Source organism: Porites lutea, chromosome 6 (genome assembly GCF_958299795.1).
Source record: "Porites lutea chromosome 6, jaPorLute2.1, whole genome shotgun sequence".
NCBI lineage: Eukaryota > Metazoa > Cnidaria > Anthozoa > Scleractinia > Poritidae > Porites > Porites lutea.
The window spans coordinates 10198343-10220350 of record NC_133206.1 but is presented as its reverse complement, the minus strand read 5'-3'; the positions used below and the strand labels follow the sequence as shown (position 1 = coordinate 10220350).

General features: G+C 38.8%; 1 protein-coding gene across 4 annotated transcripts in view; it reads right to left on the bottom strand.

Moving 5' to 3' along the window:
• LOC140940541 (uncharacterized) overlaps positions 1–21701 on the bottom strand; it is a 45671-nt gene extending 23970 nt beyond the window's left edge. For all 4 annotated transcript variants that reach the window (XM_073389527.1, XM_073389525.1, XM_073389526.1 and 1 more), the window contains exons 1-22: positions 21355–21701; positions 21014–21157; positions 13561–13745; positions 12988–13087; positions 12245–12340; positions 12034–12097; positions 11623–11721; positions 10937–11043; positions 10395–10533; positions 9498–9616; positions 8548–8697; positions 8125–8295; positions 7255–7561; positions 6636–6688; positions 5324–5529; positions 4746–4866; positions 4446–4582; positions 3731–3812; positions 3296–3355; positions 2193–2306; positions 1405–1485; positions 78–206 (exon numbers count right to left, since the gene is read on the bottom strand). In XM_073389527.1, coding sequence (XP_073245628.1) covers positions 78–206; positions 1405–1485; positions 2193–2306; positions 3296–3355; positions 3731–3812; positions 4446–4582; positions 4746–4866; positions 5324–5529; positions 6636–6688; positions 7255–7561; positions 8125–8295; positions 8548–8697; positions 9498–9616; positions 10395–10533; positions 10937–11043; positions 11623–11721; positions 12034–12097; positions 12245–12340; positions 12988–13087; positions 13561–13745; positions 21014–21157; positions 21355–21543 — 2853 coding nt within the window. In that variant the 5' untranslated portion in view covers positions 21544–21701. The remainder of the gene's footprint in view (positions 1–77; positions 207–1404; positions 1486–2192; positions 2307–3295; positions 3356–3730; positions 3813–4445; positions 4583–4745; positions 4867–5323; positions 5530–6635; positions 6689–7254; positions 7562–8124; positions 8296–8547; positions 8698–9497; positions 9617–10394; positions 10534–10936; positions 11044–11622; positions 11722–12033; positions 12098–12244; positions 12341–12987; positions 13088–13560; positions 13746–21013; positions 21158–21354) is intronic.
• Between the last annotated feature and the right edge of the window lie 307 nt (positions 21702–22008).

The following is a 22008-nucleotide window of genomic DNA, read 5'->3' as shown; positions in this document are numbered from 1 at the left end:
TTTCGAATTGACTCCAACATCACTCCCAGTCCAAAACTGGTTAGAGTTTAACCAGTTAATAAAACAAGCTGTCACACCTTTTTAAGAGCGGATTCTAGGTCTTCCACGTCTTGTTTGAGATCATCAATTTCCCCTTCCATTTTTTTCTTCGTCTCTGCCATTTCAGCACTGTTTTCTTCTTCATCGTCAAGCTGTTCGGAGAGATCCTGTAAAAAAAAGCAAAGCACTTTAATGCTCAACCCTGAAAACTGGATTAAAATGCTCTCAAATAGCAAGGCCCATTTGGTAAGCATAAGCAATTTTCAGGCGAAGACACCGAGGGCTTATGGAAAGTTTCATGAAAAGGCTTAAGCTAAAAGTTGCTCTCAGACGTCGAAATTAACGTGTCCCAGATCCAAAGCTTATGAGCTTAACAATAGAGACTGCTACAGTTCTTTGAGGTTAGATTCGGCACTACTCATCGCAGCCATTCTTAGATAGTTAAGGCGTTCACACCGCGCCGGTCAAAAATGGCTGTACCAGCTAAACATTTGACCTCGATAATGGCGTTATAGTCATAGTTTTTGAAAGGCTAGGCGTCTGAACTTTGTAACGGTTAAGGTGGTTCCGTGGGAACGCAGCAAAGAAACGCACGAATTTTCAACCAGTCGAAAATTCGTCCAGTGTGAATGTAACCTAAGGCCTACACCAAAAATCGAACTTTTCATGAGACGAACTAAACTTAGTGAGTTAATTTCATAAAAAGTTCGACGTCTGGCTCAGTTAAGTTGGTCTAAATGAGTTTGGATCGTCCAACACGTTCTATGCTTCAGAGGGATGGAACGTCTGAAGATTGTCTCTGCGACAAAGGTCGAGTCTTAACATGCGATGAAATAAACTAAACAATAAAAATTTGTATAATAACATACTAAGCTTCGTTCGGCTTAAAGTAATTTTTGGTCTTATTCTGTTGATTGGTTCGACGCGTCCTAAGTTCGATGTGTGACCCAACAGGCGATTTTAACTTAACTTAGGTCGACCCGAATTAAGAGTTTCATGGTCCCATGAAAAGTTTGACGTTTGGCCTAGTCCTTATTCGGCACTGACATAAAGTGATCAACTTCTAAAACGGCCTTTCATTCCCTTACAACCGAAAATTGAGTTACGGTATATGGAACAGACCTCCAGATCAACACTACAGTTTAAATCCTGTATAATTTGGAGTCTTGCCCTTGAAAATCACCGTTAGAACCTGATATTTTAAGTAAGCTGCTATTTAAAAGTAAACGTCAAAAAGCACTTCTTGATAAGATCTGTGCTGGTATTCCATATCGGCAATAGTGTTTTTATTTTGTTTACAGGAAATATTATGCATTGTGGCTTCAAAATTAAACAATTGTATATTTATTTATTTTATCGCCTTACCTTAACTTGTTCCTCAAGTTTCTCCTTTTCTTTCTGAAACTGAGTTGCTCTGTCTTCAGCATCAGCGCAAGCGTCTTGCTCCTGTAACACACAAATTTCGAATGTTCATTTAGCCTGCGTGGCAGGCGCGGCGCGCGAGGGGAACAAGCTAAGTGGAGAAGGGAGCACGTGCGCTCCCGAAAATTTGTCCCTTCGTCCTTAAAAAGTAAACGGCGCCTGCTAAGCATGCAGGCAATGCGTATTTCCCCTAACTCAGGTCTCTATAAACTTCCTTTTATCACTCATGAGGTCCGAGAAGTTAAAGACAACAGCAGTATAGGATAGGATATCCGCCCGAAATCAAAGAATCCTCACTTAAAGCAAAAAAGCCCGCTTTGTTCTAATCTGACTCTCTGGGTGGTTGTTTGGTATTCTGAAAAGAAATTAAGGTTATTTGATGTCTGGCAATTCATAAAATGCGAGCCTTATCAACTGAGGACATGAGAGCGACGCAGAAAAATCACGGCAGTGACTGTCATTTCAAATTGAAGACTAAATTGACAGAGAACTCGCTTAGCAACGACTAGCAAACGCAAGAGTCAAAATGCACGCTCTTTAATTACTAGCGACATTTTCTCCTGTGGCCAATTCTGGAAACTAAGTGACTGACTTAAACTATTTCAAAGTACATCTACATGACTAAGTGGCCTTGTAGAAGTGTCTGTTTTCATTCTTTGCGACTATTTTTCAAGGTTAATTAAATGTTCCTGATTAATAAAATAAAGGACACTAAAATTAATATTCCTTACACTTTGGAGATTCTGGAACAGCTCATTCTTTTCTTCCATGAGTTTTGTGAGCTTCTCTTCCAGTTCTTTACGCAGCTCTTCTTCCTTTCCAAATCGTTCCTGTAGCTTCTTGAGCTAAATAACAGAAGAAATAATATACCAAAAGGATCAGATAAGCCCGGCGCTTTCGCTGATTTAAACACGATGTCACGAGATCCGGCCAACTTTCCAATTTCAGAAAACAAAAAAAATAACCTGTCTTAACTTCGCCTTTAAGGTTTTTGACGTACTTTTAGTTCTTGAGTAGTTGGTTACGAGCACAGATTTTAAAAATGGATTAAAATTCCTCTTCAGTACATGCACTTTATAGAACTGTTGAGTGATAAGGTAACCCAGAGGAGCGTTAAGCGGTGTCCTTGTTATTTTATTAAATACCCTAGGAAATAAAGTTTGTTTGTATTTAGTTTTGCTTTCGGTTTATTCAGAAACAAGACCTGACAGTATCTGTCACTGTTGATTCTAATGGCATTTTAACATTGCATATCATCTGACTAGAAACGGTTACGAAGTAAATTTTGAGACCGATTTTGGACAGACAAAAAGGACCAGTTAAGTACGTCGGACTGTGTGTTAGAGGACCTGTTGCGGTGTGAAATAACTGAAATATAGCATGAAGGATACGAAAACGTGGAAGGTGATGACGACTTTGTCGCGTGCGGTATGCTTACTTTAAGATGGAATCCATTAGGAAACTGAGTAATTTCAACTTTCAGTGGACAAAAACCTTGTACCATGAGCTCGTCCGTCACTGGATTCGCGTCAGACAAGTTTCACTTCTGAACTTTCTCACTTCTGGAGTCAATGCAGGTTACTACTTTTAATTCAGTGGAAGAAATCCTGCGATTTGAAACCTATCCGATCTTACTTTCGCCAGGTACCACAGTACTTGTGTTTTTCAGTATTTTAACTCAGATATACTGTATCACTCACTTTGACTTCGGCACTTACGGAAACAAAACAGTAGGGAGTTTTATGCATATTTACGACGTATTTGCAATTCTTATGACTGAGAAAATTTAATGCTTCTTCAGTTTCCACTCGTTCAACTAAAAAGAACACATTACCTCTTCTGCCTTTTCCCTCATTTCCTCGTCAGCACGAGCGATGTTGAGTAGAGGTTTGACCTGGGGTAACAAAAATATGCAGAGAGGAGTAAGAGAAAATCGACAACGGCTGAAAATAGGCAAAGACTTCAAGAAAGAGAAAGCTGAAACAGCCTGGTATGCAAGAGCAACCAAGCAAAGAAGCACGATTTCATAACATTCTATTTCAAGCACGATAGTTTTGTTAATGACGTCTCAAATTTTATGCCGAATAAGATTTGATAAGAAAGTGAACATGATCTTCGAAGTAGAATGAACAACCTAAGCGGTTTGTGAACAAGAACCTGGAAAAAATCAGGCTTGACCGGGAATCAAACTTTATTCGACTGATTGTAGCACAAAACGTTGTGAAAGTAAAAGGATGGGTATTATTTTAATGAGTGTGTTTTCTTGTACCTTTGTGTAGAGTCTCCACCAAGACCAGTTTCTCAAGAACAGATACTTTCTCACGTTACGCTGGATGACGGCGATTCCAATTCTGCAGATAGAAGGGGGATATTAATTCATTATTTTTTAGCCCTTGTGTGTTCGTCTAGTGCACGAGGGACTATCTTGTGTAGGGGTAGGAGGAGGGGTGTTATTAAATCAATACATGACACCGTCTACCAAATTAGCCTAACAACAACCAATAGAGTGGTTTTCGTTTGAGTGTCGTAAAACCAAAACCAAAGTAATTACTCTGGCCAATCACATAGGACACAGACAATACATTGAACCAATCAAAACTCGAAGTAATTACATGTGGCTGACGCAAAGCGCGGGAAAATGCATGCGAGCGCGTCACAATTGGCTTTGGTTTTACTTCTGATTGGATGAAAAGGTGGCGCGAATCTTTTAAGCCAATCGCATCGTGTAGAAAGTGCAAAACCAATTACTTTTCGACACTCAAATGAAAACCGCTCTAAATACCTAATTGGCCTAAAAATATGAAATGATACATAGGTTCTAGTGATTGTGCAAGAGTTTCGCAGTTCCTTTCGTATACGTGTACACGAGAGTCGCGAACCGCGCTACAAAAATCGCGTTTTTTCGATTTATTTCGCGGAAGGATGACAACTTAATATCGTTTAAGCGGTTTTCTTTAAAAGACTACGATTGGACTTGCTCTTACCTCTGATCACACATTTTGCGGTACTCCTTGCGCATTAAGTAGCCTTTGCAGTAAGCTTGGAACATTGAGATGATCTTCGCCAACCTTTCATCTCGCATGTCTTCCAGTTCTCCAAGGACACCAGCTCTGAAAAATACCTGTTTGGCAAAAGTAGGAGGAAGTGAAAGTAAAAGTTTTACTTATCATTTTTATGAACTTTTTTCCTTTTTTCAGCTACTAGGGATCATTACTTTTGGACAACATAGTTGCTTGAGGGTCTCGCTGCTAAATATTATCGGATATTCGTAAATTTGTATTTACCTTACTAGTTCCAACTCTGTAGGAAGCTTTCTCGAGCTGCATGGCATCCAGGAGCATTTCAGAAGCTTTTTTGCCATCAACAAATCCACCAGCAACGGCAGTTGGTGCTAAAATCTGGTATCTGAATTAAAAAATAGGCAAACAAAATAAGAGGCATTTCAATTCACGAGATTTTAGTTGTCCACTTACAACATACAGTATACATAATTATACGCGTTTTGAAAATACGCGTGTCCATGTACAAATGTGCGAGAATTCCTTTTGTTTTTCACTGATTTAAAATTGTCGGTAATTTCCTGATGTTGCAGACGGGTAAAATCACCAAATGACGAAGTACAAGAGATTGAAAAGACACTGAATAATACACCACAAAAACCACAAAACAAAGGCGAAGCAACAGTTTCCGCAACAACAAGAAACACCCAAAACTCTACAAAATGTCCACTGGCACCAAATAAAACCAGTAACAATCTGGAGAGCGAAAAAAAAAGTTCCCGTGGTACTTCATGCTAAGTCATAGAAGTGGCAATTCTAATTCTCGACCATCCTACGCTTCGGGAGAGTTTTTCACTGCTTACCTCTGTCGGAATTCTTGGAAGGGAATTCTGTTGGGAAAACCCTTTCGGCAGATACGAATACCCTCCAGCACACCATTACACCTGAGCTGGTGCAAGACAAGGCTTGATTCAATCACGCCAGCCTTCTTGTGTTCATTGGGAACGATGCAGCGAACAAAATGAGGGCAGGTGCTGTACAGGGTGTCCATCAGTCGAGTCAGTTGTTCCTTAATGAAGATATGGACACAGTTAGCTTGCAAGAGCCGTACATGTATTTCCACTATAAGAACCCCTCGGGGTACAAGTGCGTTTGAACTAGCCCTATGGGGGTACTCCCTTAGGTTGTTTGCTTAATGGAAGTCTGCTTGATAAAGGTCTGTTTCACAGTATAAACTGTAATATAGGTACACTGTATGTGTGCTGAAACAGGCCTTTTGTAACAGTTGAACAAAATGAGGGCACGTACTGCACAGAATGTCCATCAGTTGAGTCAGTTGTTCCTTAAGGTGGTGTTACAAGGGACGATTTGCAACAACGAATTTTGGCGCAACACTGCACTACAACATTGTTGCAACACTGTTTCGATGGTCGCAAAATTGTTCCAACACTGCAACGCTGTGTTGTGCTGAAAATCGTCGTTGCAAATTGTCTTGTGTAATATCATCTTTAATAAGAAAAGTAGTCTGCTATACGTGATGACAATAAAAACGGCTGTTGTAGTGGAAAGTGTACAGTTAATAATAACAGAGGCGAACAAGTTGGCTATTTTACAAGTGTGGCTAAGGGTTTGAACTCAGGATAACCGGGAACAAATCCAGCAAGTGGCCAGAGTGCAACAAGCTGACCTAACACAGCCACGCTGCCTCATCAAGATAAAGATATGGATTATAAAGATCTGGGCACAACCGATTTTCCGTATGATTAGCTTGCAAGGGCTGATTTTTCACTATGGAGACCCCTAGAGGTACAGGTGCATTTGCAGTAAAGGCTTATATGCCCATTGATGGTATTCCCTTAAGAGAGCAGCACTCACGATACCTATGGTAGAGTGTTCTTAATAGAGGTGATCGCTGACTATGGGTTTATCTTACTGAAAATATGGGAAGAAAAGTTTGAAACGAACTGACAAATTCCTCAGTTGGTTGCATGAATAAACATGACAACTTGAAATTAGAGCAATATACCGGGTAATGCTAAGTACGGTAGTTTCCCACACAGCCGTTTTTGGTCTTCTCACGCAAAACAGCATTGCACGACGAGACAAAAAGGCTGCACGGGAGACTAATGCTAAGGCAAATGATAACGAATTTCATACAAGAACAAATGATCATACCTTGTGTTTGTTGCTTACAGTCTGGAAACTGCCACCTTTTCCTCTTGCATGAGCTACGGATAAAGACATGCCGAGTTAAAAGACTGCACAGTGTGAAATTAAACTGGTAATTTGACACTAATTGCCTCTGTAAAGAGCTTATACAGCCTCAAACTAAACAATTGAAACATACTGAGGTTACATGTATTCCTATGTCTTGATTTTGTCCTTAACAAAACGAAATGGACAAATTGGAAAGTGTGTTAATGTTTGTTACTTGATTGACTTGCATGTAATTACATGCCTTATGACACAGTCATCCTTCTAGCCAAATTGAAAAGGAGGAAGCTACAATCTTTCAGGTCTCCATTATTATTTTATTTTACTTATTTCTCTTTCTCAGTTTTTCAAACAAACAAGGTGATTATCCAGCCATATTATCTAGCGGTTTTTATGCAGCCACCCTGCATAGGTTATGCATGAAATACCACCATATGGCAATTCATATAAAAACCTCTTCAACAGTATATTAATATTTGTTGCTCTGTTTTTGGAAGGATGATATATTATTTGAGACTGGAGAATTAAGACAAGAATTTGGCCACAACTTTAGGAGTAAAACTCAAAGACTTAAACTTACACTCGCTGGCATAGTCCTTGAAGAGGTGAGCAATAAAAGGATCAGTAGACTTTGCAAACAACGTTGCCACAGCCTCATTGATAGGATCCTTGTTCTTGTCCAGCCAGCCATCAACATTGTAACCAACAGTGCCAGCATAGTGACCAACCTCAAAGTGGTGGTTTGAGGCAGATTTGCCAGAAATTTTAGGCTTTGTATATTTAGGATGCTTGCCCTCATGTTGGTTGTGCAACTTTTGTAGGAATGTCATGTCTGTTGCCTTTGGCACAATGCACTCTTCTTCAAGAATGGCAAACACACCCATGGGCTGAAAGTGTAATAAAATGTATGTTAACCCTTGAAGCCCCAGTATCCACATACAAATTCTCCAAACTGATCTCCATACATTTCCTTAAAGAATTAGTTGAGAGAATTTGGTAAAAGATCAAGGCATTTTTACTTGGGTGATCATTTTATTAATTCTCAGACCTTATCTGCTGACAGTTTATGGATATTGTTAGGAGAAAATTGATCTTGGTCACTAGCGGGACTTAAAGGGCTGAGCAACGGTCCAGATAAGAATGAAAGCACCAACCACAATGAACACATCGCTACGCAAAAAGGTGCTAACTTTACTATTGTCTCTTCTACAGCCTTTACATGTATGATCACAAACAGTGAACCTTGATACACAGAAACACACAAAATAGATCGAAATCCACCAATCACAAATCACAAATCACAAACTATGAACTTTTGAACTCGTCAAAGTAAATGCTTGTTTCCCAAGAGGTCCGCAAAAATGATTGACGGAAGCAAAGAACACAAACATTAGTTGGCTTTGGAACTTCAGAGTTTGCATGTTTTTGAAAAGGGCAGTAAACAATGTACCTTTTCAATGAGCTCAATGGTTGGAACCAAGTCAAGACCAAAGTTAATGAACTCCCACTCAATGCCCTCGCGTTTGTACTCCTCTTGTTCCAGAATAAACATGTGATGGTTGAAGAACTGCTGAAGTTTTTCATTTGTCAAGTTGATACAAAGCTGCTCAAATGAGTTCATCTAAAACAGAAGGTTGAAAGCATAATTAACCAGTAACACACACACAGAAACTAGTATCTTACATGTAGAGTGCACATGAACATATTTGTAATAGGTCAAAATTAAATCCATTAAATCTTTAAAATTTTTTGACCTACATTGTAGGTTTATTCTTAATTTCCTTTGTCCCATAGCCCTAATAAAAAGGGCTCAGACAGAAAGGACAAAATATTGAACCCTTTCTACCACTGAACAAATGTTGGTGTAACTCACCTTGAAGATCTCAAAGCCTGCAATGTCCAGCACACCAATGAAGAAGGCACGTCTGTCCTTAGTTAACAGTGTTTGATTGATTCTCTCAACAAGCCACAAGAACATTCTTTCATAAATGCTCTTGCTGAGGGCACCAATGGAGTAATACACCTGAAAGTGAAGTAGCAGGTATAAACATTATTTTATTACTTTAATATTACTGTCAACTGACAGAAACCTTTGTTCTAGCCATGTTTTGATTTCTTATTTGGATATGTGAACTGGTACTGTTTACAATATTTTCTCAAGTAAATGCCCAGGTGCTTATTTCAAATTTCATCTAAAAGGATGTGTGCTTATTTTGAAGGAGGGCTCTTATTGCGTGTTGCTTTAAACAAACCAGAGAATGGTCTAGTTGTTTCTGGCAAGTTTACAGCATTTACCAAGAGTGGAGCAATAGGACAAGAATTAAAAGAAGAGAGCACAAGCACATAGATATAGAATTTAATGGAAGTGGCTTAACAGAAAAGAAACTATTTTCCTTTGCTAATTCCGCTGTAGTCCAAGCTTAAAAAGTTAAAGACACACCAAAACTCAGAGGAAAAACGCTTAAAGCAAATTGAACATTTATGGTTTTAACTGCTTGTAAAGTGAGATTCGGTCATGCAAAAAAATTTTTTTTACATATTCCCCAGAGAGAATTGTACAAATGTAAACAAATTCAGGTAAGAAGTTTGACCTACAGTGCTGTACTTGTGGTTTTAAAATTCTTTCCTGAAATTACATAACCACAATATCAAATGGTCTCCAACATAGGATAAATATTGCTCCGAGTTAGGAGATTTTTAAAGACATATCAAGGGTAACGCTTTAAAGTACAGTGTATTCAACTTACATAAGGTGTCTTTGACTTAGATAAAGTGTCCCATATGATACATGTATCTTACAGCTACTGCTAATGTTAACAATACCTGCTGCATATTTCTCCCCTGGTTCACATACTCACGGCCAACTTTGATTCTTGGCTTCACAAGAGACTTCCCAAAGTCCGTTTGTGAAATTGACAGTAAGAATGAAACTTTGTCCAACTCTGGTGATAATAGATTTAATGAAAGAAAACTTAATTTCAATAATAATCACAATGAATGAACACCTATATCAACTATAATGATTATCCTGGTACAAAGAATGTTCCCTTATTTTGTTTTGTTTGACCCCAGTTCATGGCGGATTGCCCTGGGCTAGTGACGTTTGCAAGCGGGCTGGTGAATTCTGTTCTTAAAATGCCCAACAGGCAAGTGAAGTTTTTTGGGGGTAATTCAAATAACAGAAGAACTGTAATCAATCCTGCTGGTTGATAATTTTATGGGGGGGCTAGCTGAAATGCCTTTTGGGTTCGTATGCTAGCTTCAGCTTGCGAGAAGGGCAAGCTGTAAAACTGACTTTCTTGCACCCAGAGTTATAACAAGTCATTATAACAGTGTAATGAAACAGAACTTTTAACAACCTTGGCACCCATCTGGATAATGTTGAAACTCCTTATTTTAATTCCAGCACCACAGGTTTAAATCCTGCCCAAGCCGCGAGCCAGGTAACTTTTATTAAGTAGGCTAGCCCATGTTAACTACTTGGAGAAGCTTGAAATAACAAACTGACTTGCTTCAAGCCAGTTGGAGTTTGTACCTGTCATACTAATTTAATGAATGCACAAGCGGTTGGGGTCACAATAACTTTTGAGGAAGTCAATTTTTCTCTCTCAATGCCACACAATTTATGTGACAACAGTTTTATGTTTCTAACCATAGTAACTTTATGGAGAATAATAATTTTATTATAGCAGCACTAGCCACCATTGAATGTACTCTTACCCTTCGGGTCAGCCACCTCAGCCTGCTCCTCTCTGGGCCTCTGTTTGAACTTTGAGTTACCCCAGTGCAAGCAGGCAGCACAGATTTTGTACATGCCCATTTTCTCTTCATTTGTGAAACCAAGTGTTTGTGCAGCTTCCTAAGAAAAGATAAGAACCTTTTCTGTAAGTATGATGATATATTTTTATAGATTCGGATTACACTAGACTGTGCCAAAGATTGATTTAAACTTCTGGTTAAGTCTGTCTGAGAAACAGTGCCAAAAACGTACCTTGTCCTGGGTCCCCACCTTGACCAGGATTTGGGTAAGTGCCATAATTAGCCTGTTAAAAAGCCATTGTTGATTTGCCAGTCAGGTTGAAGAGAAATTTGAAATGCATTTCCAGTAGTTTGAGTCCGTTGCAGGCCCAGAACAAGGATATCGGCAATGCTTCACAGACGAAACTAACTGGTGTTACAATACGTCTGTGGTGCAGCCTAGGATTACCTAAGTTTCTTGTAAATTTGAGTCTCTGCTTTCCTTTTTGCAATAAAACACTGACCTCTGTTATTTTGAATTCTTCCACATCATTAATTCCATCAGCTCTCTCAGCCCCTTTCTTGAGGATCTCATAATCTCCAGACTTGGTTGATTCAATGAGAAGTTTATCTGAAGTCCAAAAAAAGGTAATGAAGAAAAATATTATCTATTAGAGATAGAAACATGCATGTACCAAGGATAAAATAAACCCTATCTAGAATGTAAGAGCAAATATTCTCAAATAAAAGACAAGTATGGAAAAACATCCTTACATGTACTTCTCACAAAACCTCTCATTGATAACACTTACAATAAAATTGATCAATGCTGCGACAAACCCATTGTCTGTATTATTACTTGGAAAATTATTTCATACTCATGTACTTTTTATATGTTACACATGTTACTCTACTAATATACAAACTTTAAAACACTAACCAATTTTAAAAGTAAAAAGCATGGCTTTAAAGATGTTGTATGTACTAAGCTCTTACAAGCTCTACTACAGAGGCATTCTGATTTTTTCAAACCTCTTACATTTATTGCAATTATTTGGACCCAAAATGGTTAAACACCATAATTGAACCTGTCAGTTTTTCTTACCTCCCAATAACTTCTGTTTCCGCAGGAATGAAGATTCATGAAACAGATTCGGATTCCACTATATCTTAATGAAATATGTTACTTTTCACTTCAAACTCAACAAACCTTGCAGGGCCTTGTCAGCACCATACAAAATCTGGTAGAAAATGTGGTAGTTTCTTTCTCCCTCCAGTTGGTGGACCACACGGGATTTTTCCAACAAGTCTGAAGTAAAAAAAAATAAAATTGAGTTGTTTAATTGAAACTGAAAGAGAAAAGAGATTTCAAACAAATTGATGACAATGATCTCACCAGTTCCTTTTTTTTAAATTTGTTTGTTTGTCTACTACAGTAAGCTGTTAAAATGAGATCTAAATAAGTTTTGTTACCAATGTCTTTTTAGATTCACATTTTTGTATTTGTACGAAATCCTACACATAAGAAGTATACGTATACTGTACCTATTTAGTACAGAGTGATGTCCACTATTCTTACAAGCCCAAATAAAGCACTGATCAGACAAAATGTTAGACTTACAAGATTCAATGTCAGCTCCTGCAAGCTTTCCTTGTGGCCCAAAGTGGCAGCGAATGAACTTTCCCTAAAGTTGTAAACAAAGAAAATGTACATCTTTACTCAGATGTGCCAGAGCACACAAACAGTTGAAAACATTTATAGAAATGACACATCCATTATTGTATAGGCTGTTATGTTTTTCTGATTTTGTACAAAAAGAAGCTCTACTCACAAATCTTGATGAGTTGTTGTTCCTGACAGTCTTGGCATTTCCATAGGCTTCCAGAATTGGATTGGCTTGTACAACCTGGTCTTCAAGGGTACCTCCCTAAAGTGCAAATAAAAATTATTGGAATTGTTTCTACTTCGTTAAAATAATTGAGTAAACATAGTGTAAACTTAAAATGCAGACATAAAAGATGATTGGAATGTAAACATTTGTGGCGAGGCAGTGAAATTTGTTCATAATAATAAGAAGTGTATTAATTACATGCATTTTTAAGGGGGGGAAGGGGGGGTCTCAGAAACGAGTTCACAAACAACAATTTTGCATTGTTTGCGAGTCAGGAAACAAATAGCACATTTGATCTCTGCCACGTGTTTGGGCGATCTCTATGTGGCTATTAATTCCCTAGGGAAGCCCGCTGTAGGTCGGTCTGAGCACACTGAAGTGTTAAGTTACATCAAAAGACTCAAAAGAAAAGTTTTTTCAAGCTGCCAGATGCTAGTTAAGATCATTTACCCAGATTTTTGATTTCACTTCTTCAATCCATCTTCAATGTACGTGTACAATATAGAGGATTTTGGCAGTTCACGTTTCACAGAGTGCGTTGCAATCATGATTCACAGAAAAGTTTTTCAGTGCATTATTATTCACGGGCACCAAAAATGGTCAATCACAGCTTCACAAAAATAAGCTTGCCCGCCTATCCCCCTCTCAGTTTTTTTTACTGCGTCAAAGGTTTATTTATTTACCTCTTGCTTATGATCCCCAGGCTTTGTCTGGCCAGACACATGTGCCAAATATTGAATAACCTTCTTGGTGTTCTCTGTCTTTCCTGCACCAGACTCTCCACTAAAACCAAAATGAAAACATTGTTTACGACTCATTTGAGAGACTAACAGGGGGATGACACTAATTATCCGATGAAAAAACAGTCATGCAAGGCTTCAGCTTACTTCTGGAAATGAAAAACCAACTCAAACTGTTTTGTCTGGTTTCATCTCTATTGTGTAGCTGTTGAAGTAAAATCCACTTGCTGGTTAAACCAGATTATCCTTAAATCAGACGAGGTTGGTACTGGTTTAACCTAGAACATAGGTAGCACCTTAAGTAGGGAAAGCAGCCAAGTCAGCTCGAGACATATTAAAGTGAGACCATTATGTTGGCTTGACATCAGTTACACTTACCAAAATGTACCAATGCAACTGATTACTTTATGTAATGACACCCGGATTATACACGGTCACAATAACTACTTCATGTATCACCACATTGAACATATCCTATCTGTTCGAAGATGGTGGTTCGTTTCAGTGTTCACTTACGTGATTAACATGGACTGATTCTCACGATCTTGCAACATATCATGATATGCATTGTCACAAATTGAGAAGATATGGGGAGGCATTTCTGGGCGGCGTTTTCCTCTGTATGCAAACACAATCTTCTCTGTGTAAATGGGAAGTCTGCGATAAGGATTGATGGCCACACAGAACAAACCAGAGTATGTCTACAGAAAAGGTACAATGATAAATAGAGAATTTAATGGCTTTGAATGGGAAAACACGTATCAGAAGATCAGAAATGTGGGAAACAAGTGTAATAAGGTCAACTGTTTCTTAGGTGTCTGAACTTAATTGCCAGATTTGTATCAGAAAATTGCTTTGGTGACACAACTCAGCACCTCGCACAATGCAAATGGTTTTAATTAAGCTATTGAAGGTCATTTACACTGTAAAATAAAACTGTACGTGGAAAAATTTGCGAACATGAAACTTATGAAAAATTTTATCTATTAAACAGACCAATAGACCTTTACAAGGTTAACACCGCCATTTTGCCGGGGGTGCAAAACTACTGGGGCGAGCGCGCGGCCAAACAATAAAATGCAAATGGCTGACTCATCGAGTTGCAATTACCTGCGAAGAAATATCGAAATATCTTAATCTAGGATCAAAACACGTGTACTGAAACTGTTAGTTTGAAATCCTTTTCTATTTCTGCCGCTACCACTCCGGTAGAGCGGCCACAAAATTATTTGTGATGCCTCGACAAGCAGAGGAAGTTCTTGAATACGACGACTTCCTCGGTTGGACTGTTTCCTCGTTAAAGGATTTTCTTTCGCTACGGGGACTCAAGCAAACGGGCAGAAAGTCTGAGCTGATCGCTAGAGCGTTTGGAGCCTACGAACTCAATGTGCCTGTGAAGTTTTCCCAGGAGCAAATTTATCAGCAGATAAAAGACGAATATTCAAGGAGGCTGACTAAAAATGAAATTAAGAGTGATCCAAACATGTTACCGAGTGACGCTTGGATTGACGACGTAAAGGAATGGCCAGAGGTCGATGATGGCAAATTGTTCAGTTATATTTTGAGGACTAAAGCCGTAGATGTCGACTATATTGGAAAATACAAGGATCAGAAGGCCTATTCTTATTGGATGAGTGGCTTTGTAGACACAGTGTTCTTTGCTAAATGCCCAATTAACAGCAAGCATGTGTTCTTGAAAGGCTCTGTATCCCCTTCACAAAAAATTCGTGATGACCCGCATAAGGTCTGGGTTTGTTTAGAGGGCACAAAAAGTGAATGCAAAATCTTAACCTCTTGGTGTACATGTACAGCGGGTACTGGTGAAGTTTGCAATCATGTTATAGCTTTGCTATATAAAGTAAATTTTGCACACAAGAAAGCTTACATATCTCCTGCATGTACAAGCGTTCCACAAGGATGGAACAAAGGAACTAGAAAGGATGTAGCTCCAACTCAAATAAAAAACCTTGTCTTTCGTAAAGACAAAAAGACTCGGGAGGACAGTCCCAAAGAACAGGCAGCCAATTTAACTTTAAAGAACAACTTTGACCCACGAAAGCCCCAGGATAGGCAGCTGACCAATGAAAGGGTGTCAGCTCTTATCAATGGAGTAATTGAGAATGTCCCATCTGCTTGTTTACTTCACTCTATCGAGCACACTAAAGATGACGGCCTACCCGAACCTCTTCCTCAGAGAGCCCTTAGCTTCATGTCATCCCAAGAAATGAAAGGAAAACCATTGGAACATACCGCTCCACTCTTTTTAAAAGAATGTCAGATGACGAGTGACCAAGTGAAAAGGGTGGAAACTGAAACTCGTGGCCAGAGTAACAATGACTCTTGGCATCAACAAAGAGTTGGGAGAGTGACTGCGTCAAATTTTCACAAATTTCACACCAAGGCTCAAACAATCATCAACAGAAAAAGTGACAATGACAAAAAACCCATTTACAGTTCAATGGTGTCAAACCTGTTGAATAAAAGTGATGATGTCTCACATATGCCACAGATAAAGTGGGGGAATGCCCATGAAAAGGATGCCATAAAATCATTCATGTCAGATGTGGCCTCTCAACATGATGGTGGCCTACAGGGCTTTAGACAGTGTGGATTGTTCATCAAACCCGATTACCCCTTCCTTGCGGGTTCCCCGGACGGCCTGTTTTTTTGCCATTGTTGTGGTCTGGCAACACTGGAAGCAAAATGTCCCTACAGTGTGAGAAATGAAAATATTCATGAAAAAAAGACATTTGACCGTGTGGAATTTCTTGAAGATTTTAATGGAAAGCCCCGCTTGAAACGCTCACACAAATATTACACCCAAATGCAAGCTCAGATGTGGGTTTGTGGTGCCAATCATGGCTTCTTTATTGTTTGGACTCTGGGCGGCCAACCATTGTATGAACGAGTAGAACTTGACTTGGAATTTTGTCTGAAAGTTGTGAACAATATCACTCTCTTTTACAAATCTTTTGTGTTACCTTGCCTGTTAGGATACAGGGACATTTTTGAGTGCCCCAAGTGTGACAAGGTTATTTTGGAGAGTGATGAAATAAGTGATTCTGCAAACGAAAACAGTGTATGCTGTGACCGCTGCAGCACTTGGTGGCATTTGCCATGTGCTGAACTCAGTGTGAATTCTGCAGATGCACTCGACTCTTGGATTTGCCAGAGCTGCCTGGCTGATGCAGCAAACATACATGATGCTGGGGATGATGAACTTGACTTGAACTTACCTGAGGAAGAAGAACAAACTGATAACTCAAACACTGTAAATCATGTCTGCCCAGTTTGTTGTCTTAAGAGTATCCCTGTGAATGGAGAACATGTTTGCACAGTCTGTAAAAAAGCTGTCCATGCTTGGTGCAGTAACCATGAGGACATAACAAGTTCTGCAGACCTAATTTGTAATTACTGCATTTCAGATTAATACATGTACTGTACATTGAATTTTAATTACTGTTCACAAGGAGAAGTTTCACCACATGGTCACATACAGCTGTAACTAATCCCAAACATCAAATCGACAAAATCATAGATTCACAAGGTGTTAAGAACTTTAATACACCAGTCCAAGAAGTACATGTATAACCTACAAAATGTTTTAATTGCATCATGTAATATTTTTCTACATGTAGAAACAATTTAAGAATGTTGGATGCATTTTCATTTCTACTAAGTTAGACATGGAGAAAAGTCAGAGTTATTTACACATTTCTATATATTTTTTATAGCCACTTATTGTTTAGTATTGTTTTGTTGATGCATTTTTTATGAAAATTTCATTTAATGTTATGAAAATGTTGTATGAACATTCCTGTTGCTACGGTTAATTACGCACATTTCTAATAGCAAATTTCAATTCCTTAATCAATTTAACATTATGTAAATACAACTTGATTTGGAAATATACCGGTATTTCATGATAATTTAAACAAAATTGTTTTGTACAAAAAGTAACATTTCATTCACTCATGGAAGGACCTCCATTCAAAGAAAGCCAAGTTCATTAGACAGCTTTTGTGGGGACTGTTCAATCTGAAATAGAAAATGCAAGGTATTGCTCTTATGCCTTGAAATACACAACAATGTCATCTATGTAAAGTGTAGTAGTAGTTTCACATTTCATTGACATGTTAACAGTTCTCAAATGAACCTGCCCCAGTCTCTAAACTGAATATGTGGTCACCTTGGCATATTTGTAAATAAAAATATCAAACACAGAGTGGTGGAAGCAAATTGCACAATGCACAGCAGACACGAACAATATCATCAGCCAGGGGAAGCAGGGTAATAGGCAGTTCATTTTTCAGAATAAGAAAAACTTTGAGCCGTCCAATAGCTTGTTCAACATAAATTCTGACATTCGCAATGTTTGATGTCTCTCTGACATCACGTGGTAGCATTTGCATAGATGATGCACAACTAGGTGGAATGCATAATGTTGCCATGTACATCATCAAGTCCTCTCGGATTTTAAAACCTCTGTCTGCCATGACTTCATCGTAAGGCTCAATCATTTTTAAAAACCCACTATTCCTTACAATAAAAATATCAGATGCCCTGCCTCCATAACATGGTGAAACATATGAAATTGCTCCATTTGGGGTGATGGCAACAAGGACTTTGAAAGTGTAGTGGTGCTTGTACTCACTCCATAGTGTTGCTGCCAGGTCAAGTCCACTTGAAGTTTCTGTGAAGCACTCAAAACAGTCAATTACACATCTTACTTTGGGATAAAGCTTTTTAAAACAGTATGGGAGGGTTTTCTTGATCTGTTGTCGACTAGGCCACACAATTAAAACGGAGAGTTCCTTGGACATGAGCTTAACCCAAGTTATAAAAACACTACTGACAGTGGAAGCTGACACATGGAACCTGAACCCCAAATCAAAAGTTAGAAGAGCTAGTCTTAGTTTCATAAGAGTCAGTAAAAACTCCTGTTCAAGTCGAAGCTTCCTCTCTGGCCCAGGTCTTCCTTTGAGATAGCCAGTTGCTAACTCAAAAGGAGAGGGAGGTTGAGACGATTCTTTTCTTGTTTGTTTTCCACCCCTCCAATATTGCATAAACCGAGCCTTTGGGCTCAAATAATCGAACAAGAACTCGAATGCTTTCGGTGATGGCAGACCTGTGTAGACTTTTACTTCCATTTCTCTTGTCAACTGTTCGAATTGCATTGGAACTGAAACGGAGTAATCTGCATCTGCTTCCATTTCTTCATCATCACTATCACTCTCCTCAGGATCCTGCTTTGACTCCTTGGAGCTAGGGAACAGGCTTCTTGCAGAACCAGCTTCTTGTAACTTGTTCGCTTTCCTTTTCTTGGGTGATTTTTTCTGCAGGTAATCCGAAACAGTCATAAAAATAGACGGAAAATCCGTTTTAGGGTTTTCAGGAGTTCTTCGTCCACATGGGAAATGATTTGAACACACGAAAGTCCCACTAGCACCAGGGGAAGGATTGAAGGAATCACTTCGAGTCTTCGCCACTTGTTTTCGCCATATTTCGGCAAGTTTAGGGTCGGTTGGCCACTTGTGATATACTAAATTCTCCACATGTGATCTGACAAAAGCAAGGTCAGGATATCTTTTATCATTATCGCAAAAACCTACCGCACAACGAGCGTGTTTTGGCATGTTAACAGATTATTCAGCCGTGTCGCCATTTGCATTTCATGCTCGGCCGCGCACTCGCCCCAGTAGTTTTGCACCCCCGGCAAAATGGCGGTGTTAACCTTGAAAAGGTCTATTAATCAACTCTAGAAAATCATACATGAATGTTGTGAGCATTCAAATTAAACATCTTCAGGACTTCTTAAAACTGGTACTGAGTAAATCTGGAATTTTCTTTTAACACATTTTGCCGTTCAAAGGATTATCATTGTTGCTCACACTCTTACTATACACATGCATGTTGTTTACCATATAATATTTAGGATGATCTACTACTTATTTAAAAAATTTAAGACAGCCCTAAGGTTTATAAATATTTGAGACCTTATAAAAGTGCTGTCAGCAATATGTCTGTTAAAAAGTTTATCGTTCAAAATCATCTCTTGCTTGGTAAATTAATTAATAAAAAATTATAAAGATTCAATAAGAGCAATTAAAGATCAAAGGAAATATATTTTGTCATGCATAATATGATATACTTTGGTGAAGAAATGGTTAAAAATAGCTTGTGAAAATTGCAGGCATGTTTCTTTGTTGATAGCACTCATTAAAGCTTGTATTTTAAATGTTACAGACACCACAATACATTTAGGTGGAAATAGGTTTGAGCTGTAGTCATTGCAAACTTGTGAGGTTAGTTTGAGTTTCATCTCTGTGAGAGGTTAAACATCTCTTTAAGTCAAGTGTCACGTTCATAGAGAACATTTTCTGAGTTTCCTGTTAGATGAGTATCACATTATTGTTCACCAATGGGTAAAGAAAGAAATCTGCTATAAGTTTAAGCAAGAACGAGCTAAACTAGGAGTGCGGCAAATTTTCAGACATGCTCTAAAGCACCAAGGTCTCTAAAATAGGAGGAAAATAAGTTAAATAAATGCTTTCTTTTAAAGTTATTCCCAACAGCTTTGACAATTTTTAGGGTCCTAACCGTTTAACTCTGAAAAGGGAGTATGTCTTTAACAAACTCACATCCCACCCTTGACCATATATGGTGAAAATATTCAACCCTCAGGCCACTGAACAAGAAAGCTGGGGTCGAGCAGGTCAATTTCAGATAAGAGGTTTGAATAGTTTCAAGATTGTAGTCAGTTTCATTAAATGAAAAACATTACATGTGTTATTATTTCTTGGAAACTGGCTGCGGGGAAACATTGGAAAGGTTAAATTTTTAAGACCCGTAAACATGCACTTCAAAAGAGTTGACTTTCAAAACAGATTTAATCATTTAAGAGGCCGGTGTCTTGATCATCTTAGCACGGGAGTCTATATTAAATAATAACAGAAGAGTACAATGAGTGCCATAAAGTGTGGAGTTTTTCATTCACAAACACAAAATCGCCGTTGATGGTCCGTTTTATCTTAGAACAGGATGCTATCACCCCTCACTGTGTTTTCAAACGTGTTTAAAAGCCATCTTTGTGGATGTCACGAACGGACGCTGCTTAATGACTTTCTACTCGTATGAAGTAAACGATCACACCATATGAAAGTCGATTCTGAAAGTAGTAACAAGAGTGCTTATTTATTTCTCAATTTAACGGATGAAAACTTCGAGGATTGCAAATTAAACCCTACGCTTGAAACAGAAATCGGTTCTGGAGATAAATTCACACCCATCTCGCAAATGAACAAAACGCCGGCACGAAACCGTACATTATTCTTGTCTTATGTCTCCCGGTAGTTAACCCAATATGACATTATTGTTGTTCCAAACAAAGCCCTGCCGTTTGTTTTTAAGTCCAAAACTCAACTGTGCAGACACGCAGATAGCCCAAACGATATTTTCATGACATTTGTAACCAGTGTTGATTTCACAGTTAATGGTTATTGTTTCATAGCACGCAAAGCCTGGGACAGGAGCGTGTTTTGTGCGTTAAGTTAAATTGACATGTTATTAATAGTTCGCTCGACCCCAGATTTTCATGCAAATCGACAGTCGGTCTTTGAAGTAGCATTTTCACACAACTCAAATCTCTGTTGACATAGCGACTGTATACAATCCCTCTTTCACGCCAGCAATGGCGAGAAAAGTAGCTAGCAAGAGATAATATCCTCCAGATAGACCTACATGAAAGCCAGAGAAAACCCCTTTAACTGCACACAAAGGAATGTACAAAAATAAATATTCATGATTACTCCGGTTTCACAGTTACAACTCACGGATGTTCGATGCTACACGGCAATACGAAAAGATAATCCTAAAGTAAGCATTCAGTATAACAGTAATCTTCTCAAAATGGCATCCCAAAATAATTTTAGTGTTTAGAAAATTCAAGTGCCGGCAGCAGAGTACTTACGTATATTAGCCCAGCAAAATATCGCTGCTTGAGGTTGTGTAGGACGCTGGCTTCGTTGAGATATGTCAAGTTGGCCATGTCCTCGGCCTTTTCAAATTTCGGCGGATTCATTTGTTCTGTGTCATTCTTATTCACTTCCAATTCCTACCGAAAAAAATTCCATTTTTAGTATTATACTTAGTGGCGAAGTAACAGAGTCTCTAAAACAGAAAGTTCATTGTTGGTAATCGAGTATTATAATTTGGTTGTAATAATTCATAGATGCTCCTGTGATCTGCATAGAGATCTTGTAAATCTGCTGTACATTTTGCGCTATTAAAAGCAGCTTATTGCAGTAATACCTGTCCATCGTTGGTCTCCACGACGTAAATATCCCCTTTGGAGCTTTTAACTTCTGCTGCCTTGAAACATTCCTTTTTGTCCTGAATCCAAACCCACTTCTTACTCTCGAAAGACTTACTCTCCTCTAAGCGTGCGAGTTTGTCCGAAACTCGCAAAAATGCCACAGGATCTTCCATTTCTCCGGCCATTTTTCTCTCCCGTTCGATTCCCTGGAATCCAAGCGGTGAGCTAGCGACTGAAGTACACTACAGCTACAGTGAAACAACCTGGTAGATTTCTCACGCTAAAGTTCACTCAGCTCGAGTGCGCCCGCATAAAGTCGCAGCCGCTTACTCAAAGCTGGACAAATGACTGACTCACTGATTATAAAATGTCAACGGCGGACAACTCCCAGCCGGATGAGTGACGCGCTGCTATCCTATTTGAAGACGTCAGAGAAGCGTGATTGGTGGGTCGCTTACTTAGCTTATTGTCTCTCAAGAGAATAATGAACTTATAAGTTTATTTTGTCATGCTTTAATGACCTTTCTTCGCGCTTTTCACAGCTGAATTCCAAACATCATTATGTGACTTTTAAAACACCACACCTAATTACACGCTCGGCCAATCAACCAGCCCGATTCTGTAATTTTTTTGTGTATCTTCCATGACTT